The following is a 16,994-nucleotide window of genomic DNA, read 5'->3' on the forward strand; positions in this document are numbered from 1 at the left end:
GTCCTGTGGCCATGGGGAAATGACCTTTCAAAAGGACATCATTGTCTCTGCTTCATGTCAAAGCAATCGCATTGGGATATTTGTTAGTGCTCTTTAAGTACGAATGATTCGATTCACTTGTCTTTGAAGTAAAGGGCACGAAAGATTTTGTCTTGCCTTCCATCTCAATTTTCCACTAATTTCATATGGTTCGATTGTTAACAGCACAATCCGACTTTTTAGGTTCTTTTGTTTAGAAAACAAATTGAGAAGAAGCATCTTTTTCAAATGATTTGTGCTATATAGTTTTTCTTCAGGAGAATAATTACCAAAAAGTCATAAACCTATTGCAATTGTGTCAATTTAGTTCTAAACCTTTTGCATTTGTGCCAATTCAGTCCATTTGGTCAGCCGGCGTTGATGTGGTCAAATTTTAACAATATTTTAATATTTTCTCGAATTTTTAATTAATTTTTTGATTTTTCTTTTATTTTTTTGTTCTTCTTTCTTGCTTTTGTTTGTGGCTGGCAAGGCCTTCAGGGCCCTTGATCGGCATCGCAAAGCCTTGCCCAAGCTGGGCGAGGCCATGGCTGCTTTTGTTTGCGGTCGCGCTTTGTGATGGTTTCGTGAGGCACGGCCTAGGGAGAAGGAGGCCATGGCATCGCCAGCTATGGGCGAGGACGAGGGCATGGCGATGTCGATGGAGGGCAACGAAGCCCTAGCCGACCATAAACAGAAGTGAGAAGGATGAACAAAAAAAAAAAGAAAGAGAGAAAAAAATAAGGAAAAAAAATAAAAGTATATAAAAATGTAAAAATATTATTAAAAATATCCAAGTCAGCATTGACGATGCCACATCAACGCCGGCAAATGAAGTGGACTGAATTGACATAGTTGCAAAAGGTTTAGGCCTCGACCGGCAATAAAAGAAAAAACGGATTGAATTGACATAATTACAATAAGTTTAACTTTTTTGGTAATTTCCCCTTTTCTTACAATAATTCATTTGACTAATTGCGAAATGTGCAAAACAATGAAGGCGGGACTTATGTCAATAATTATAAATGGACGGTAGCAAAAAATTGGGCATAGGCAACATCAATAAGATGCATGTTCTGCTTGATTGATGCCAATGCGAAGAAGTAGATTTTTTTTAGCTATAGATATGCACGACCTAAGCGCCTTGTTCTGTCCTTCGGGTGCAATCAATAAGTGGATATAATTTCTTTTTGTACATATGACATAGACCACTAATAAAATCGAATCAGTTCATATGACTCACAACATGAATCGACCGTGGAATTTATTGCTCAAGCACTAGCCCGTGACCTTTTCTTTTCAAAAAGATGATGGTTTACTGAATCAGACGAATTTTTTTTTTATGAAACATGATTACCAATTATATGGTCCGAAAACGTACTTAACTTAGTGTAAATTAATATGATGCATTAATAATTCGAGAGAATGTCTTTTAATTTCTTATAATAGCGCGGGTTTTAAACGAGTATATCCCTCAATTCAAACTGAAATCACAGTTGATGGACAAATTTTATAAATTTCCTAAAGTTGACTTTAGTTTTTAATGGTATGTACTTCCGTAGTTTGACCTTTATTTAGCCCCAATCACATGTGATTTTTCAAATACATATAGGCTGACATTATAGATTAATACCTATTTCCTAATTAAAAAAAATTACTTTTCAAATTGCAAAGTTTTGAAGGAAAAAATAAAAAGTAGAAAAATTGATTATTAAGTGTACCAAAAAATAATAATAATAAAGTTTAAAAACCGTTGGATTTCTTCCTAATCCAGGCACCAACCTCCCTTCTTGGCTAACTCTGTCCATTTCAGACAGCGAGTCAGCTCAGTTTCTCGCTCCCGACTCACCGGCGAGTCGCGATCCGAGTCCCTCTCGCAGTCCGTAAGCACCAGAGAGTGTCGAAACCGAAACGCAACTCCAGAATTTTCACATCATCTTCTTCAACCTTCGCTTTCCATCGCATTCGCATTGCACGGCAAAAATCTCGACTGACTTTTGAGCTGCATTCGGTGCTCCAATGGCGGTCCCCGTGGAAGAAGCCATTGCAGCTCTCAACACCTTCTCTCTCGAGGTAAAACTCTTGTCTCCTTTCAGCTCTCTCTCTCTCCCCGAAATTCGTCTCTCGGCGCCACTGTTGTTGCTGCTGCTGCTTCGCTGAATGCGATCCGAATCGGATTTGTTTCAAGGATGAGCAACCGGAGATCCAAGGACCGGCCATTTGGGTGTCTGCCGAGCCCGGCGCGACCAACAGCCCCATCGGTATGTGAAACTTGAACACTAGGACTTGGGATTTGGATGCGCGTGTGTTGAATTCGTCGAGCGTTTTGGTTTTTACTTGATGGAAATCGTTGGTGCCTGTGGACTGGCAAGTGATGCGGTGGCATTTGCCTCCTGTCTGGTGGCTTCCTCTCTTGCAGAATATAGCGATGTTTCGGCGTACCGGTTATCTCTATCCGAAGACACGAAAGCTCTCAACCAACTGGTGCGCGGACCTTTCCATATGTTTTTTCCCTTTTACTTTTCCCGGTTTTGTCATCTATTTGCATTAGCTCACTGTAAGTTTGCAGATTATCTGTAACAGAAGAAGTTTGCTGGGTCGATTTGTCCAGTTTTTTCTCTGTACTTTCTAATTGTGGAAATTGGAACTGTTTACAGAACACTCTTATTCAGGAGGGGAAAGAGATGGCTTCAGTACTCTACACGTATCGCAGCTGTGTGAAGGCGCTTCCTCAGGTTGGTTTTCCTTTCCATTTTGAATCTGCGGGATATTTTAGCTGTTTCATATGATCGTAGTACTCAGTTGTGTTCTTAGTAGCATCATATGGGAAATTATGTTGACATAAAGCAATATGGAGACACATATTTGTGGTTCTCATATGATGTTGCCATAAAATCCACATTTGGACTGGGAAGCGGGGAAATTCTTGTTCAATCAAACTGGTTCTTTCTAGGTTTCTTATCAAATTTTTTTTTGGGTAGTACTATCAGGTTATTTTTGTAGATTGGAGGAATATGTAGATTTCTTGCAAAGATCTGAGTTTGATGTCTAAAGATCTACAATGTTGTAGTTTGAGCAATATGGATATTTCCCTTTGTAGAAAGTTAAAATTCGCAGAGACTCCATCTCACGATAATTGTCTTTTCTCTCCAAACGCCAAGGCCTTGTATTTGTTATTGATGCTTGTCGGAGCAATGGTTTTTTGATAAAGTATTGCATGTGCATTGAGAATGGGCTTTCTTAGTTTACTATTCATCTACTCCAACCTCCCCCCCCCAAATCCCAAAAAGAAAAGGAAAAAAAAAAAGAAGCTCGCAAAAAGCCTCTATATCACGGAAATGAACGTTGTGGACTTATAATTGACATAAATGCACTTTCTAACTACTAGACGATACTTAAAACAAGTTCCACATTTGTACTATCTTTTGCAATTCAAGATAATAGTTAGCTTATGCTCTAGACATAACTTGTTAAAGACAATCAATGTTGTAATAACATGCAGCTTCCTGAGTCTATGAAGCATAGTCAAGCTGACTTGTATATGGAGACATACCAAGTTCTTGACCTGGAGATGAGTCGACTCCGTGAAATTCAACGGTGGCAATCATCAGCTGCATCTAAAGTACGACAATTTCTGCCATTCACTTGTGGTTGGCTTCACCTGCATATTCCACAGTGTATAACTCTCAAGTTCTAATGCAGCTAGCAGCTGATATGCAGCGGTTTTCCAGGCCAGAGCGACGCATTAATGGCCCAACCATAACTCATCTCTGGTTTTATTTGAATTCCCTCTTTCTTTTACATCTATTCTTCCTTTCCTTTTGTCTTTTTGAAGTTGTTTGTTCCAAAGTTCAGCGGACTTCCTCTTCCGTGAATGTTGAATATACTATAGATTGTAGTTGACTTGTATATGGAGACCTGCTGTTGATATTCTTGGGTAGTTATAGGCTGTGGACTGTAACATTTTTTCCGCTGTTTGCAATAGGTCTATGTTGAAGTTACTTGATATCTTGGTACAACTTGATCATCTAAAAAATGCCAAAGCAAGCATACCGAATGATTTTTCTTGGTATAAGAGGTAAGTGAACTGATTGTTATCTGATGTTGGTGCTAAGTTTAATTAATTATGCTTGACATTTGGTTTAGCTCTCTCTCTCTCTCTCTCTCTCTCTCTCTCTCTCTCTCTCATGCTTGTCTGCTCAACTCTTTAATATTTATTAGACTTATCAGACTTATCTCTGTCCATTCTTATTACCCAAGTCGTAATAATTGAATTAATGATGAGCCTTGTTTTCCTGGTTGGAGAAAACTTCTTCCCTCCTTGTGATTGGTGGGTTCATGCAAACCGCTACGTGCATAATCAATTATTACCTAAACAAACAATATCTTCACCAGATCACTACCATATCAACTACTTGGCCACTGCCACCTTCGAGCTCTGTACATAGCAGTGCCAACCTCTTCATCATCGAAGGAGCCCATGCTATCTGAATCTAGGCAGATCTGGATATTAAGGTCCTTGATTAGCTGCTAGGATCGACGGATGGTGGCGCTGCCCAAATTGACAATGTGTACAGAGAGGGAGGGAGGGAGGGGGAGAGAGAGAGAGAGGGGTGGGGTGGGGTGGGGTGGGGGAGGGAGGGATTGCGAGCCAAGCAAAGAGAGAGACAGAGACAGCTAATGGAGCAGAAAAGAAACGACAGTGATGGTGGGAGAGTTGTTGTCGCCCTGAGTAGGTGGGGGACATTGCAGAAGGGAATGTTGCTGGGGGCTGATGGCATTGAGGGTAGAGGGAAGACATGGAGATCGAGAGGAGAGAGAGAGATGGGGCTGATGGTAAACTGACCAATAAAAAGTTGGGTCAAGGGAATTTGCCTCCAATCCAGCTCATTGTTGGTGTTGTTGACAGTTTTTGGTTTATATGGGGTCCCTTAATGCACAAGCAGATTTTTAGGACAATTTTTTTTAGGCTATTGTTATAGGCATACCAATTTTATTTCCCATTTTTTATTCTTTTAGCAGATCATTACAAGAAATACAAACGGGAAAAGTGCACATGAAGTCCTAAACCTTGTGTATGTAATGTAACTCTGTCCTAAATCTTTGAGTTAGTTCAATTAATTTCTATAAAATTTTCGAAAAAGTGGAATCAAGTCCTTTCAATGAACAATACCTAAAATTGCCTACTTGTCACTCAAAAATTGCCTTTGTGGCATTCTTAAATCGCATTCAAATATAAATTTTATGACTTATTTGCATTTTGCAGTAATTGTTTCAGAGTTAATTGAGTCAATTAAAAGGTTTGGGACTCGATTGCACTTTTTGGTGTAAAAGTTAGGATTTGATTGAACAAATTGAAATGTCTAGTACTTAATTGCATTACTGACCCATGGTTCAGTATTGTGGGGCAATTTTCCCAGCCAAAAATTAATACCTATCCTCCGTCACTTACTCAAGTAGATTACATGCCTTGCTATTATATGATTAACTTTAGTATCTACCATTCCTAGAATAAGCATAATAGAGATGGTCAGGCCATGAAATATAGAATTGGTTGAAAGTGGAAGCGGGTGAATGGTCTAACAGTTCAATAGTTAAATATAAATTGCCATACCTTTCATTACATTCTTATATGTATGCCTTTGCAATCTAGTATAAGTTAGTTTAAGAGTAACAGTAATGGTCGAAGTGGCTTAAAGTAGTTTTTGGAAGATATTCTAAACAGAACCCAAGTAGTGCGTCTAGCGAACTTAGTAGGTTCAATACAAAACCAATTGATGGATAATTTGGCGATGACGTTCATTTGAAGAAACATCAATTTTAGAAACAATGCTTTCATGCATTTTGATCTGATGGCAAAGCTACGAGCATGATCGACAAGAAAGTTGAAAATCTCAAGTTTGACTGAAGTCTTTATAGTCTGAATTTTGACCTCTCATTTTTCTACCGAGTGTCATTTGATAAGAATTCTATACTAGAGAATACCTATGACTACATGCATCTTTCGACATCTTTTACATGCAAATTACATTCCAGAGACATCTCTTCTTGTGTGCTTGAGAGTTTAGATGAATATTTTCCTCATTCTCAATTTTCAGGACTTTCACACAAGTCAGCATTCAATGGCAAGACGTTGATACAATGAGGGAGGAGTTGGATGATTTGCAGGTATAAGATAGTCTGCTCCAAAGTGGAAAGTGTTGGCATTACACTTATGAAAAATCTTGGATGTCTATTTTGTTGCTCATTATGCAAGTTCGCTTCTCCTAACTGGGACTTGGTGGAATCCATTTGTCACAGATTTTCTTAAGCACAAGATGGGCCATCCTATTGAACTTGCATGTCGAGATGTTTCGGGTGAATAAGTATCCTGTCCATAAGACAATCATTATTGCACTTATTCAGTACGAAAGAAAATTAATGTGATATGTCAGAACATATGCATTCTCTTATATTTATTCTGTACTTATGTCGTTTTGCTCCGATTGATTGCCAGCCACACCAAAATGTGATTTGCCCCATTAGCTTACTTTTAAATATTAGTATTATGCATATCTGATTATTTTTGAGGTCCTTGACTCTGACAAGTGTGGAAGATATTCTACAAGTTCTTATTGTTTTTGCTGTTGAGTCATTGGAATTGGATTTTGCTCTTCTTTTTCCTGAGCGGCATATTCTTCTACGAGTTCTGCCGGTCCTAGTCGTGCTGGCAACATCATCAGAGAAGGACAGTGAATCATTGTACAAAAGGGTTAAGATTAACAGACTGATCAATATATTCAAGGTACATTCTCGTAATGTTTTTTGTTTTTTTGCAAAGAACAGTAAAGTTTCAGGACAAAGCAGAACCATGCAATCATCTATAAAATGTTTATTAACTAGAATAGGAGTGGTAAATGTGCATTAGCATTAATTTTTTCATCTAAAATTGTTGATAATTATTCTGAATTAGTTCTTCCAGTGTGGTTGGAATGATTAATTTTATCATTTCTGTCTTGGCAGAATGATCCGGTAATTCCTGCATTTCCAGACCTTCATCTTTCTCCGGCTGCAATACTGAAAGAATTGTCAAGTTACTTCCAAAAGTTTTCTTCTCAAACTCGTCTTCTCACTCTTCCAGCGCCACACGAGCTCCCTCCAAGGGAAGCACAAGAATATCCTGTCTACCTTTTTAAAATTTGCTGTATACTTTTTTGAATCGTACAATCTTGTACTCCCAGTACTAGTGAACTGATATGATAACTTGTTTGCATAGAAATCAAAGAGCATTAGTCAGTGAACACTGCCTGTACACTATCTAATAGCTTTTCAGTAAATTAGTCGCTTTATTTATATTCTGTTAACTTTAGGTACAGAGGAGATGCTTGTTGGCTTCATCTCTTTCAGTTCGGTTAACTCTTATAGGTTTAAGTACTGGGTCTGAAAAAATGAAAAAATGGGAACACTTATTTTACAAGCGAAAAAATCATGTATAATCTAAGCTTTCTGTTTTTCTACAAGTTATCGGGAAGATTTTCTTCATTCCATTTGTTCATAGAAGTCATACTTCCAGTTCCAGGGCAATGTCTATGCATATGTGACTGCGGAATGAGATGGTGATTTGCAAATGTGGCTTCATAAAACTTTGAATATATCTTTCCCATGCACTTTTTTGATTTAAATGCTAAGATCTTTACGTCCTTTCTGCTGAGGCATTTCAATGACTTTGCCTTACGTTCTTTTAGATGTACAAAGTCAGCTTGCTCATTATGAGGCAGATCAATGTCTAACCTGCTCGTTAAGAACTATATAAAAAAGGTTTAAAGCTACTTTAGATGCACAGTTGAGCACAATAAGAGATACCGTTTTACATAGACATACATAATGATGCATTAATTATTGCACGATTGATAGTAAAACCTCCTGCATTTTCTGATTCAGAATTTTAAGTTTTCAGGTACATGAAAGACTATACTGCTTTGAGTGCTTTTCACACAATCACTGAACTTCGGTTTGTTTCGTTAGTTGCGGTTACTCTTTTTGTCATCTTCCAATGTCACTAGATAACCATTGGAAAAACCTGACTAAAAGCTGACATGGCACCCATGAGGTGTCTCCTCTCCTAAAATGAAGTGCCTTGTCATGTCTCCCCTTGTGATTTTGAGTCTTCTTGACAAAGTAACCGCTTTGAAAAGTAATTAAAATGTTTAATGCAACGAATGGATTTGATTGAAGCTCAACATCTTGATGTGAAAAGATTCGAATTGAATATTAAGTCATGAATTTTTTTTTTTTTTCACTTTTCCACATATTACCACCTTCCATTGCATCCTCTGATTGGATTCAAATATGCAGTCATAGGTAAAAGGATCAAGTTTGCTTGCGACCTTTTCTGTCAGAAATTGCATGAGAAATATTGGTTATACGAGTATCCTACCTGAATTTAGGCCTTTTCTTTTTGTGAAGAATGGGACCTAGGTATAGACTGAGGCAATAGACCCTATTAGAATGAGATATCTTAGATTTAACCTTGGGACAGATAAATGTTGTATGTACTGGTGAGCATCATTTTCCCCGTAAAGCCCTAGATTAGACTACCAACTAGCAGAATCATTCCATAATCTCGACTCTCAAGTCTTATATTGTTATCATTGTTACTTTGTGTTCTGACTCTGCAAAGTCTGTGTCATCAATTAATTACGCATGTCAATTTTAAAATAGGAGAGTTGGCCACCCAAATTCACTGATCTCTGCATGGTGGCAGCACTAGTGTTTTCAGAGCTTGGGCAATAATAAAACAATGTCACGCGCTGCTCAGAAATTTTCTTTCTTCTTTCAATGGAAAAGTTGCTAACAAATCACGTCAATCCTGCCAACTAGCTGTGATAACTCCTTGACATAGGCCACTTATCAGCGACAGTATCTGATTGTTAATCACATTGGAGCCATTCGTGCTGAGCATGATGATTTCTCAATTCGGTTTGCTTCATCTGTGAATCAGGTACTCTTATGGATACATAAGCAGATGAATAGTTTCTCTACTTGCTTAAGGTGCAAATTTTGATTTAAAATCTGCTTGTCTATGTTTTTCTAGCTTTTGTTGTTGAAGTCAACAGAAAGCGCAGATGCTGAATTTTGCAAAGAGGTAAAGGGGAATGTGTATGATATGGTAGTGGAAGGATTTCAGCTCTTAAGCAGATGGACTGCACGGATATGGGAACAATGTGCATGGAAATTTTCTCGGCCCTGCAAGGATGCAGTTTCGCTAGAAGCAAATGAACCTTTAGGATCATGTTCTGACTATGAAAAGGTACTATATCTAGCGGTTTGAGAATTACCATATTATGGAGTTCCTGTTATTCTGCATTCTGTTTTATTTGCTCCCTTCTCTAAAGTGATAGCTGCTAATACCAGTCAGTGGGTAGGAGAGTATTGGCTTCACTTGCGGCTGAGTGAATAAAGCCTTGTCCAGCTAACTCTTCTCCTATTTGACCACTAAACTTATAATTTCATTAACGAGGGCTACAGGATTATCAACCCATGAACAAACTGAAGCGTTCAAAAAAAAAAGAGAGATCATGAAGGTGAGAGATTCATCAGTGTTAATAAAACGCCGTATGCCAATCTACCTAGCAATATATAAAAAATGTACAGTATGTGTCTCAAGCCACTATTTTATTAAGTCAACAAATTGTCAACATCCTTTTCCAGCTGGATAACACTATCAATCTGATTCTCAATCCCCAAGGTGAAGTTGCCCTTCCGTTTGTCATTTCCAGTAGCACTTTCCTTTTTCTGTCACAGATTAGGAAAATGACCTTTTGTTATTTGCTTGCATTGATGCTAGTATTGTAAAGAGCCAAACTAATTTGATCCAGCGGCAGGGTGAGTTCAAATTTGATATTGTTAGTTTTTCTTCAAGGCTTTTCTAAAGTTGAGAACGGCCTAGTCTGGACCTTGACCTGTTTTTTTAAGTCACTGGTGAGTTATGCAGCTCAGAGTGATGTTAAACTGTAAACATATTGCTTCATGATAGTGCATATCTGGAATTATATTGCAGGTAGTTCGGTATAATTATAGTGCAGAGGAAAGAAAAGCGCTGGTTGAACTTGTTAGTTACATAAAGAGCACTGGTGCAATGATGCAAAGATGTGATACATTGGTAGCTGATGCTTTATGGGAAACTATACATGCTGAGGTACAAGATTTCGTGCAGAACACTCTAGCCACCATGTTGCGAACAACATTTCGAAAGAAGAAGGACCTATCAAGGTGCACATTTGAGGAAAATTTTGCTCCTCAGGCTTGTTAAGTGCATGAAAATCAGGAAGTTTCGAGTTTTTTAATTTTGAATAAGGGATGCTACTAGTTGCTTGTGATTGCCTTTTCTCCCCGTAGTTGGCCAAGCTATTCAAGGTTAGCATTTCCATTTCTACAAGGGAAGGGAGGTTGGCTGGCTGAATGTGCAATTTCGTATCGATGTCTTAATTTTTATTGCATACCCTAACTAGATAGCATATCAACTATGAACAAAATATTTATTGAATGCATAATACGCATAGAGCTTTGCAACAAACATAGAGGTTACTGTAGTCATGGAATTAGACAAGTTGTCGAAAGCTCTACTGCCAGTAGTTCCATAACTTTATGATGTCATCCTTTGTGACATCACTTGTAATGTGTTACTAGATAGTTCTTGTGAAATTGTTATGTTGTTCAATTATGTAAGGTTCTTATTTGCTCTTTGCTGAGATATCCTTCTGTTCTCGTCCTTTATTTTGTCTAATTTCTATTTGATAGGATTCTCTCAGACATGCGAACTCTTTCAGCAGACTGGATGGCGAACACAAGCAAGTCCGAGCCAGAGTTGCAATCGCTACAGCCTGGAGGTGAAGAAAGCAAAGGGAACTTTTTCTATCCAAGGCCAGTGGCACCAACAGCTGCTCAGGTTTTTCTAAAGCTTTAATCTTTCTCCATCAGTTTGGATTATTAATTTGGTGTTAATTCCTTTTAACGTTTATTTCATTTGTTGCAGTTACATAGATTGATTTATTTGAGTTACTATATTCTCTTTCTTTATGTTTCCGGCATGTTGCGCATACTTTCTACTATGTATTCTTTTTACTGGCATGTGTGTATCTGCACGCATGCATTTATGTCCATATCTATCTTATGCTGCCATGTGTGAAGACACTTTGCTCTGAACCTTACAATGTTCTGTAAAGCTCAGAAGTAGCGTAGGGTTACAGGTGTGAATCCACTTGAGAAACATGCACTGGGTTGTGTAGTGTGCATTAAAGCACTATATAATGGTATTAGATGCGTTGTTAATCAGTGTGCTGCATGTATATGGAGTTGGTAGAGGATGAGCTTTCTAATTTCCCGATGTCACATTTTTCAGGTCCATTGCCTGCAGTTCTTAATCTATGAGGTTGTTTCTGGTGGTAATCTTAGGAAGCCTGGGGGACTCTTTGGTAACAGTGGTTCTGAGATCCCTGTCAACGACATGAAACAGTTGGAGACATTTTTTTACAAGCTTAGCTTTTTCCTGCACATATTGGACTATACTGGTACCATTTCATCTTGTAGGCTTTGTGCTTGATTTATGTTCGTGGTTGTGAACATTTTCATAATCTGATGCTAAAAGAACTAATCAATGAGATGGGTGGCAATTCTACCAGTTTAACTGCGGCTTCAATCGCATTCTATCAGAGCTTATGCATTTCATCTCTAGATAGATGTGCTCAAGATCTGTTGTCTCCTCTTTTCAGCGTGTCTTTTTAATGTATTTTACTTTGCTATAATCGCTTGTATTCTTATTGTTTCAAGCTATGGCCTGTCACTTTGGGGAAAATAATGCCTTGAGAGGTGTTCAATGTTGACTGGAAGACTATCTCACTAACTTCAACTTTACCTCTATACAGTTGCTAAGAAGCACATGCTGTCATGGGTAATGGGCAGATCAATTCTGTTTTTCAATTTTGAAATAAATGCAATTCACTGTTGATATATATATATATATATATAATATACACACACACATGCATACATCACGTAAAGAATCAAAATTTGTCTATACATTGTTTATATAAGCAATTCACTTTTAATTTTTTTGAAACATTAGCCTAGAGAAAAAAGTCTCTTTTGTTTAGTACAATTAAATAGTTTCCTCTTCAGAATCTTGAAAAGATGTGTACTTAAATGTTTTAGTCTAGTTTGATCGAGTAGCTTTAACTTTTCTAACATGTGTATGCTGAATGGAAATAGATGTTAAATGTATTATGGAATAATTTCATTTTAACTTATTAAAATGATACAATGTGATCCAGATACCAAATAAGATAATTAAATTGTGTTAGTTATTAAGTTGTTCGGACGAAAAGCCTTGAAACATTAGCCTAGGGAAAAAAGTCTCTTTTGTTTAGTACAATTAAATAGTTTCCTCTTCAGAATCTTGAAAAGATGTGTACTTAAATGTTTTAGTCTAGTTTGATCAAGTAGCTTTAACTTTTCTAACATGTGTATGCTGAATGGAAATAGATGTTAAATGTATTATCGAATAATTTCATTTTAACTTATTAAAATGATACAATGTCATACAGATACCAAATAAGATAATTAAATTGTGTTAGTTATTTTGTTCAGACAAAAAGCCTTGATAATATATCCATTTACTCATGTTGCTGTTTAATATTTTCCATTCTCGACCAGAGATCAGAAAAAAAATAGGAGGTGTGAAGATAATTATATTTGCCTAAAATGGTACACAAAATTACCTCCAGAGAGGGTCGCAAACATGTGTTTCGGTTTACTTGTTTTAGTGCCATTTTAATGACACAGTTAAATTACTGCTTCAATTACACTGTATTGAGCTCATGCATTTCATCTAAAGTTTGATGTGCTCAAGATCTTTAATCTTTCCTCCTTTCAGTGCATCTATCTTTGTTATAATCCCACGCATTCTAATATGTCAAAGTATACAGCTTTTGTCGCTTTATGAAAGTAGTGTATAAGAGGAGTCTGATGCAGACTAGAGGACTGTCTCACTAACTTCAACTCTACCTTCCCTAAAATTATACCGCTGATATTAACAACCAGCATTGGACAGTTTCACTAGCTGATAATAGCGGTTGTTGTTGTTGTTGATTGGATAACTACATCAGTCACATGCTCAATGTGAAATCCAAATTTTGACCCTTAACTGGCTTTCTAATGTCATGCTAAGATTCCTAATTGAGCTTCCAGTGAGGGCAAGCCATTACACCTGATTTTTGCATCAAAGGTAGTTGGTTAGAAATAGACAGAAGGAAATGAATGTCCTTTGTTGATCGTTCCTTTTTCCCCTCTGTTAAGCGTTTCATTTTTTGGATTCCCTGGCTCCATTGATGTCATTTGTGTGCTTTCATTCACTTATAGACATGGCAGCATCTCTTCGGGCAAATCAACTTTATTAACAGTTAGCAGCAATTATTATTTACTTGTGCTGCCATAAACAATACACAGAAAATGTTTGGACTAATTTAGCTTCTAATTGTTGTGCTGCAGCGACACTGGTGACTCTAAGTGATCTTGGTTTTCTCTGGTTCAGAGAATTCTACTTGGAGTCTTCTCGTGTTATTCAGGTAAAGTGACAACTTGTGGACACTGGAACAAATCTCTTGTGCATTCTCACACTAGAATGTCATCCTAGTGCATTTCTGATAGGGGACCAACGGTGATGGGCATGAGTCTTTTACTGACTTTCTTTGATATTGTGAGGTGAATGTACTTATGAAGCTCTTCAGAAGGAAAATGAAAAATTGAATTTGTCATAGAGATTTTTTTCGGTCTGTTCCACTCTAATTCTCCTCTCTCTCTCAGACTTTTACTCTACCTCTTTGTTAAATAGTTAATTAACATAGTTCAAATTCTCACAAGAGTCTTCCATAGGATATCTATCAGTTCTTTATTTATAATTCCAACGGTTGTTCAACATATGTAAATTGGTCGACATTGGTCGAGTACTGTGGTTGGAGCAAATAACCTGTAGTTGATTCTCACGAGAGCCACATATTGCAAAAGTTTAAATTACAACGGTTGTTCAACATATTTTGGACTGGATTTTCAGAGTTTTTAAGATTGCTCTTTACATTGGTCGAGTACTGTGGTTAGAGCAAACTGTCTAATTTTAACACTTCAAGAATTATTAAACTGTAGTTGTTTGTTGAGAGACAAAAAAATGAACTGAATGCTTGGTTAGGTCAATGTGACCCCAAGCTATCTATTTATAATAAAGCCAAAAGGCCAAAACTACAATATCACTCCTGCCATACATAAAATAGTAAAGGAAGTAGACAAATATGCCCCCATTGGCCAAATACCTCTCAACACTCCCTTGAAGTGGCTAGGTTTGAAGCAAAAGGGGAAGACGAATTGGCAATCGTGGAGGCAGCAACAACAGCAGCAGAAGCTTTCAATAGATGTTGAAATGCCTGAAGTTCTTCCTGGAATAAACCGATATCAGTAGTATGACAGGAACAGTTTCAATATGGTTTGCCTTGTTTTTCGCCTTTCTTTGTTCTCTTTTTGCCTCAAAATCTGCAGTTTTTCCATTTAACTTCCAGCAGGTAGCCTTAGGATGATACGACCTATGACAATGTTCACACTTCACAACCTCTAAGGTAGATTTGGCATTAGTGCCAGCACTGGTTTGTAGAGCAGATGGTAGAGGGGTGGATCATTGATGTCCTATGGTTTTTTTCAGAGTGAACTAGGCATATTTTTGTTCTAGAGTAGGGAATGGAGACCGGCTAAGGACTTGAAAATATATCTTTATCTGACCATATTCAGCGTTTAATCCTGTCAAGAGATCATAAACTCTGATCTTGTCCACACGCCTCTTGTGGGTAGCCATGTTTGCAGCATTGGTTGGGTGATAATCAGCATAATGATCTAGCTCTTGGTACAAACTCCGAAGCTCAGCATAATATTGAGATATAGTCATCTCCTTCTGAGTGGTGTCATGAACCCTTTTCCGAAGTTCATACCCCTGTGCATCATTCCCTGATTTTACCATAAGTATCCCTTGCTGACCAAATCTGTGCCGCGGTATCAAGAAGCAGATAACCTTTTGCAATATGTGGCTGCATCAGGACATTATCAAAGAGTCATCCGACATCCACTTGTTCTGAGTAGTACCTGATGTAGCCGGCATCACAGAAGTGCCATTGATATGTCGTGTAAGCCCACGACAGTGGTCAAGAGTGCAGATCGAGACCACATCAAATAATTTGCGCCATCAAGCTTCACAGGGATCGTAGCAAAAGTAATATAATATGTACAGCTATCTTGGTGCAGAGCTCACTGTTGAATTCTTAGACACCATGTCTCAGAAAAGTGTGAAAGGAGCAATTGAACCCCCAAAAATTGCCAAAAATTGGAATGAAGTCTCTGGTAGAAGGCTGAAGTTATCCTCCAGAAATCAGCCAAATCACATCAAGGGAAGGCAAAAAATCGGCTTTGAAAACCTGAAAAAAAGTCGAAAAGTCTGATTTTTCCCAAAGAATCAGAAAAAGAGAAAATTATATGGTGGTCCACGAACTGCGGTACTTTGGTCTTCACACATAGAGAGAATTGTATGCCAGCGGCAAGGCAGAAACACTCTCAGACAAGAAGATCCAAAAACTTGCGGAAGAGGTTGAACCACCTATGGTAGACTGCAAAGAAGCTTGAATTATCTCATAGAGGTGAGGTTTAGGGCATGCACTATATTCAAAGAATCACCTCATTAGTGCTGCCCTACACTGTGAAAGAAAGCAAAGAAGAAGGTGAGAAGGAACTGCGGTGGGGGAGGGTGAAGGCAAGAAGAGAGAGAAAAGAACAGTTGTGCAGAGAAGAGATTGGTTCAGCCGTTGTTTTGAGAGACAAAAAACTGAACTGAATGGTTGTTTAGGTCAATGTGACCCAAGCTATGTATTTATAATAAAGCCAAGAGGCCACACTTACACCCTTATTGTTGCCATACATAAAATGATAAAGGAGATAGACAAAGATGCCCCCATTGGCCAAATACTCTCAACATTGTTAAAGTGGGAGAAATTTACTAAATAAATGGAAAGACTAATTCTGTCTTTCCTCATTTTTATATGGTAGCAAAATAGGCATCAAATTATAAGCAATGCTATTATGAAATGCTGCAGTAAAATGCAAAGATCTCAATGTATATATAGATAGGTCTTCTCCATGAAGACGTTTTTATATTCTTATTTTACCATCCCTTGTTTCTCATTCTGTTATCCTCTGCACAAATTCTGTATGTCTTTCTACTTTTGCAGTTTCCTATTGAATGCTCTCTTCCCTGGATGCTGGTTGATCACGTATTAGAGTCTCACAATGCTGGACTTCTTGAAAGTGTCCTGATGCCTTTTGACATCTATAATGATTCAGCTCAGCAGGCATTGGTTGTCTTGAAACAACGGTTCCTCTATGATGAAATTGAAGCTGAGGTGTGTTGACTTCTTGATCTCGAACTGTGAAGCTGTGGCATACGTTCACTAACTTATGCTTGAGTCTTTGCGTCGTCTTCCATAGCAGAATTATGGAATTTATGTAAGCTTTGAATCTGTTGAGCAGCTTCAAATACAAAGGTTCACCATTTTTGTTTCCATATTGTGACGATCAAATGTTTACCAATCAGTGTCATGCCATAGAGAGACAATATAAGATTACTGGTATTTAGGGTTCGAAAAAAGTTTAGAAAGGAAGAGGGAATTTGTCTGGATTTGGTGTGACTCCAATTGGTTCAACTATGTCCTTAGCTAATTCAGCTTTCCATATTGCCTGTTTTTCTTGACCTTTGTGCAGCTTAGAATGGCATAGAATAATTCAGCACAGAAAATCTTTCTTGCAGCCACATGACCTATAAAAACTGCAGCTTAGAAAAACATTGCTTCAGGAGATAGATATAGTTTGTAATCTTTTCATAAGCTGATACATGTGTTGATGAAAATTCTTGTGTT

At 37.8% G+C, this 16,994-nt stretch overlaps 2 protein-coding genes across 5 annotated transcripts in view; both read left to right on the forward strand.

The window, feature by feature from the left end:
* LOC125315459 (putative disease resistance protein At3g14460) overlaps positions 1-16,994 on the forward strand; it is a 707,586-nt gene that overhangs the window by 500,331 nt on the left and 190,261 nt on the right. The gene's annotated exons all lie outside the window — the stretch shown is intronic.
* The window catches only part of LOC115734537 (protein PIR), a 36,020-nt gene continuing 20,818 nt past the window's right edge, over positions 1,793-16,994 (forward strand). For 3 of the 4 annotated variants that reach the window (XR_004014669.2, XM_048280527.1, XM_048280528.1), the window contains exons 1-18: positions 1,794-2,091; positions 2,207-2,279; positions 2,438-2,502; positions 2,676-2,753; positions 3,521-3,640; positions 3,721-3,791; positions 4,004-4,096; positions 6,117-6,186; positions 6,319-6,383; positions 6,607-6,802; positions 7,021-7,172; positions 8,905-8,998; positions 9,092-9,307; positions 10,058-10,269; positions 10,798-10,945; positions 11,399-11,567; positions 13,543-13,619; positions 16,311-16,481. Coding sequence is in view for 3 of the 4 variants with exons in the window: in XM_048280527.1 (XP_048136484.1) it covers positions 2,038-2,091; positions 2,207-2,279; positions 2,438-2,502; positions 2,676-2,753; positions 3,521-3,640; positions 3,721-3,791; positions 4,004-4,096; positions 6,117-6,186; positions 6,319-6,383; positions 6,607-6,802; positions 7,021-7,172; positions 8,905-8,998; positions 9,092-9,307; positions 10,058-10,269; positions 10,798-10,945; positions 11,399-11,567; positions 13,543-13,619; positions 16,311-16,481 (2,124 nt within the window). In the remaining variant the exon portion in view is untranslated. Of the gene's footprint in view, positions 2,092-2,206; positions 2,280-2,437; positions 2,503-2,675; positions 2,754-3,520; positions 3,641-3,720; positions 3,792-4,003; positions 4,097-6,116; positions 6,187-6,318; positions 6,384-6,606; positions 6,803-7,020; positions 7,173-8,904; positions 8,999-9,091; positions 9,308-10,057; positions 10,270-10,797; positions 10,946-11,398; positions 11,568-13,542; positions 13,620-16,310; positions 16,482-16,994 lie in introns of all 4 variants that reach the window. The other variant, XM_048280526.1, reaches the window with a different exon arrangement.

This window comes from Rhodamnia argentea, chromosome 6, assembly GCF_020921035.1.
Source record: "Rhodamnia argentea isolate NSW1041297 chromosome 6, ASM2092103v1, whole genome shotgun sequence".
NCBI lineage: Eukaryota > Viridiplantae > Streptophyta > Magnoliopsida > Myrtales > Myrtaceae > Rhodamnia > Rhodamnia argentea.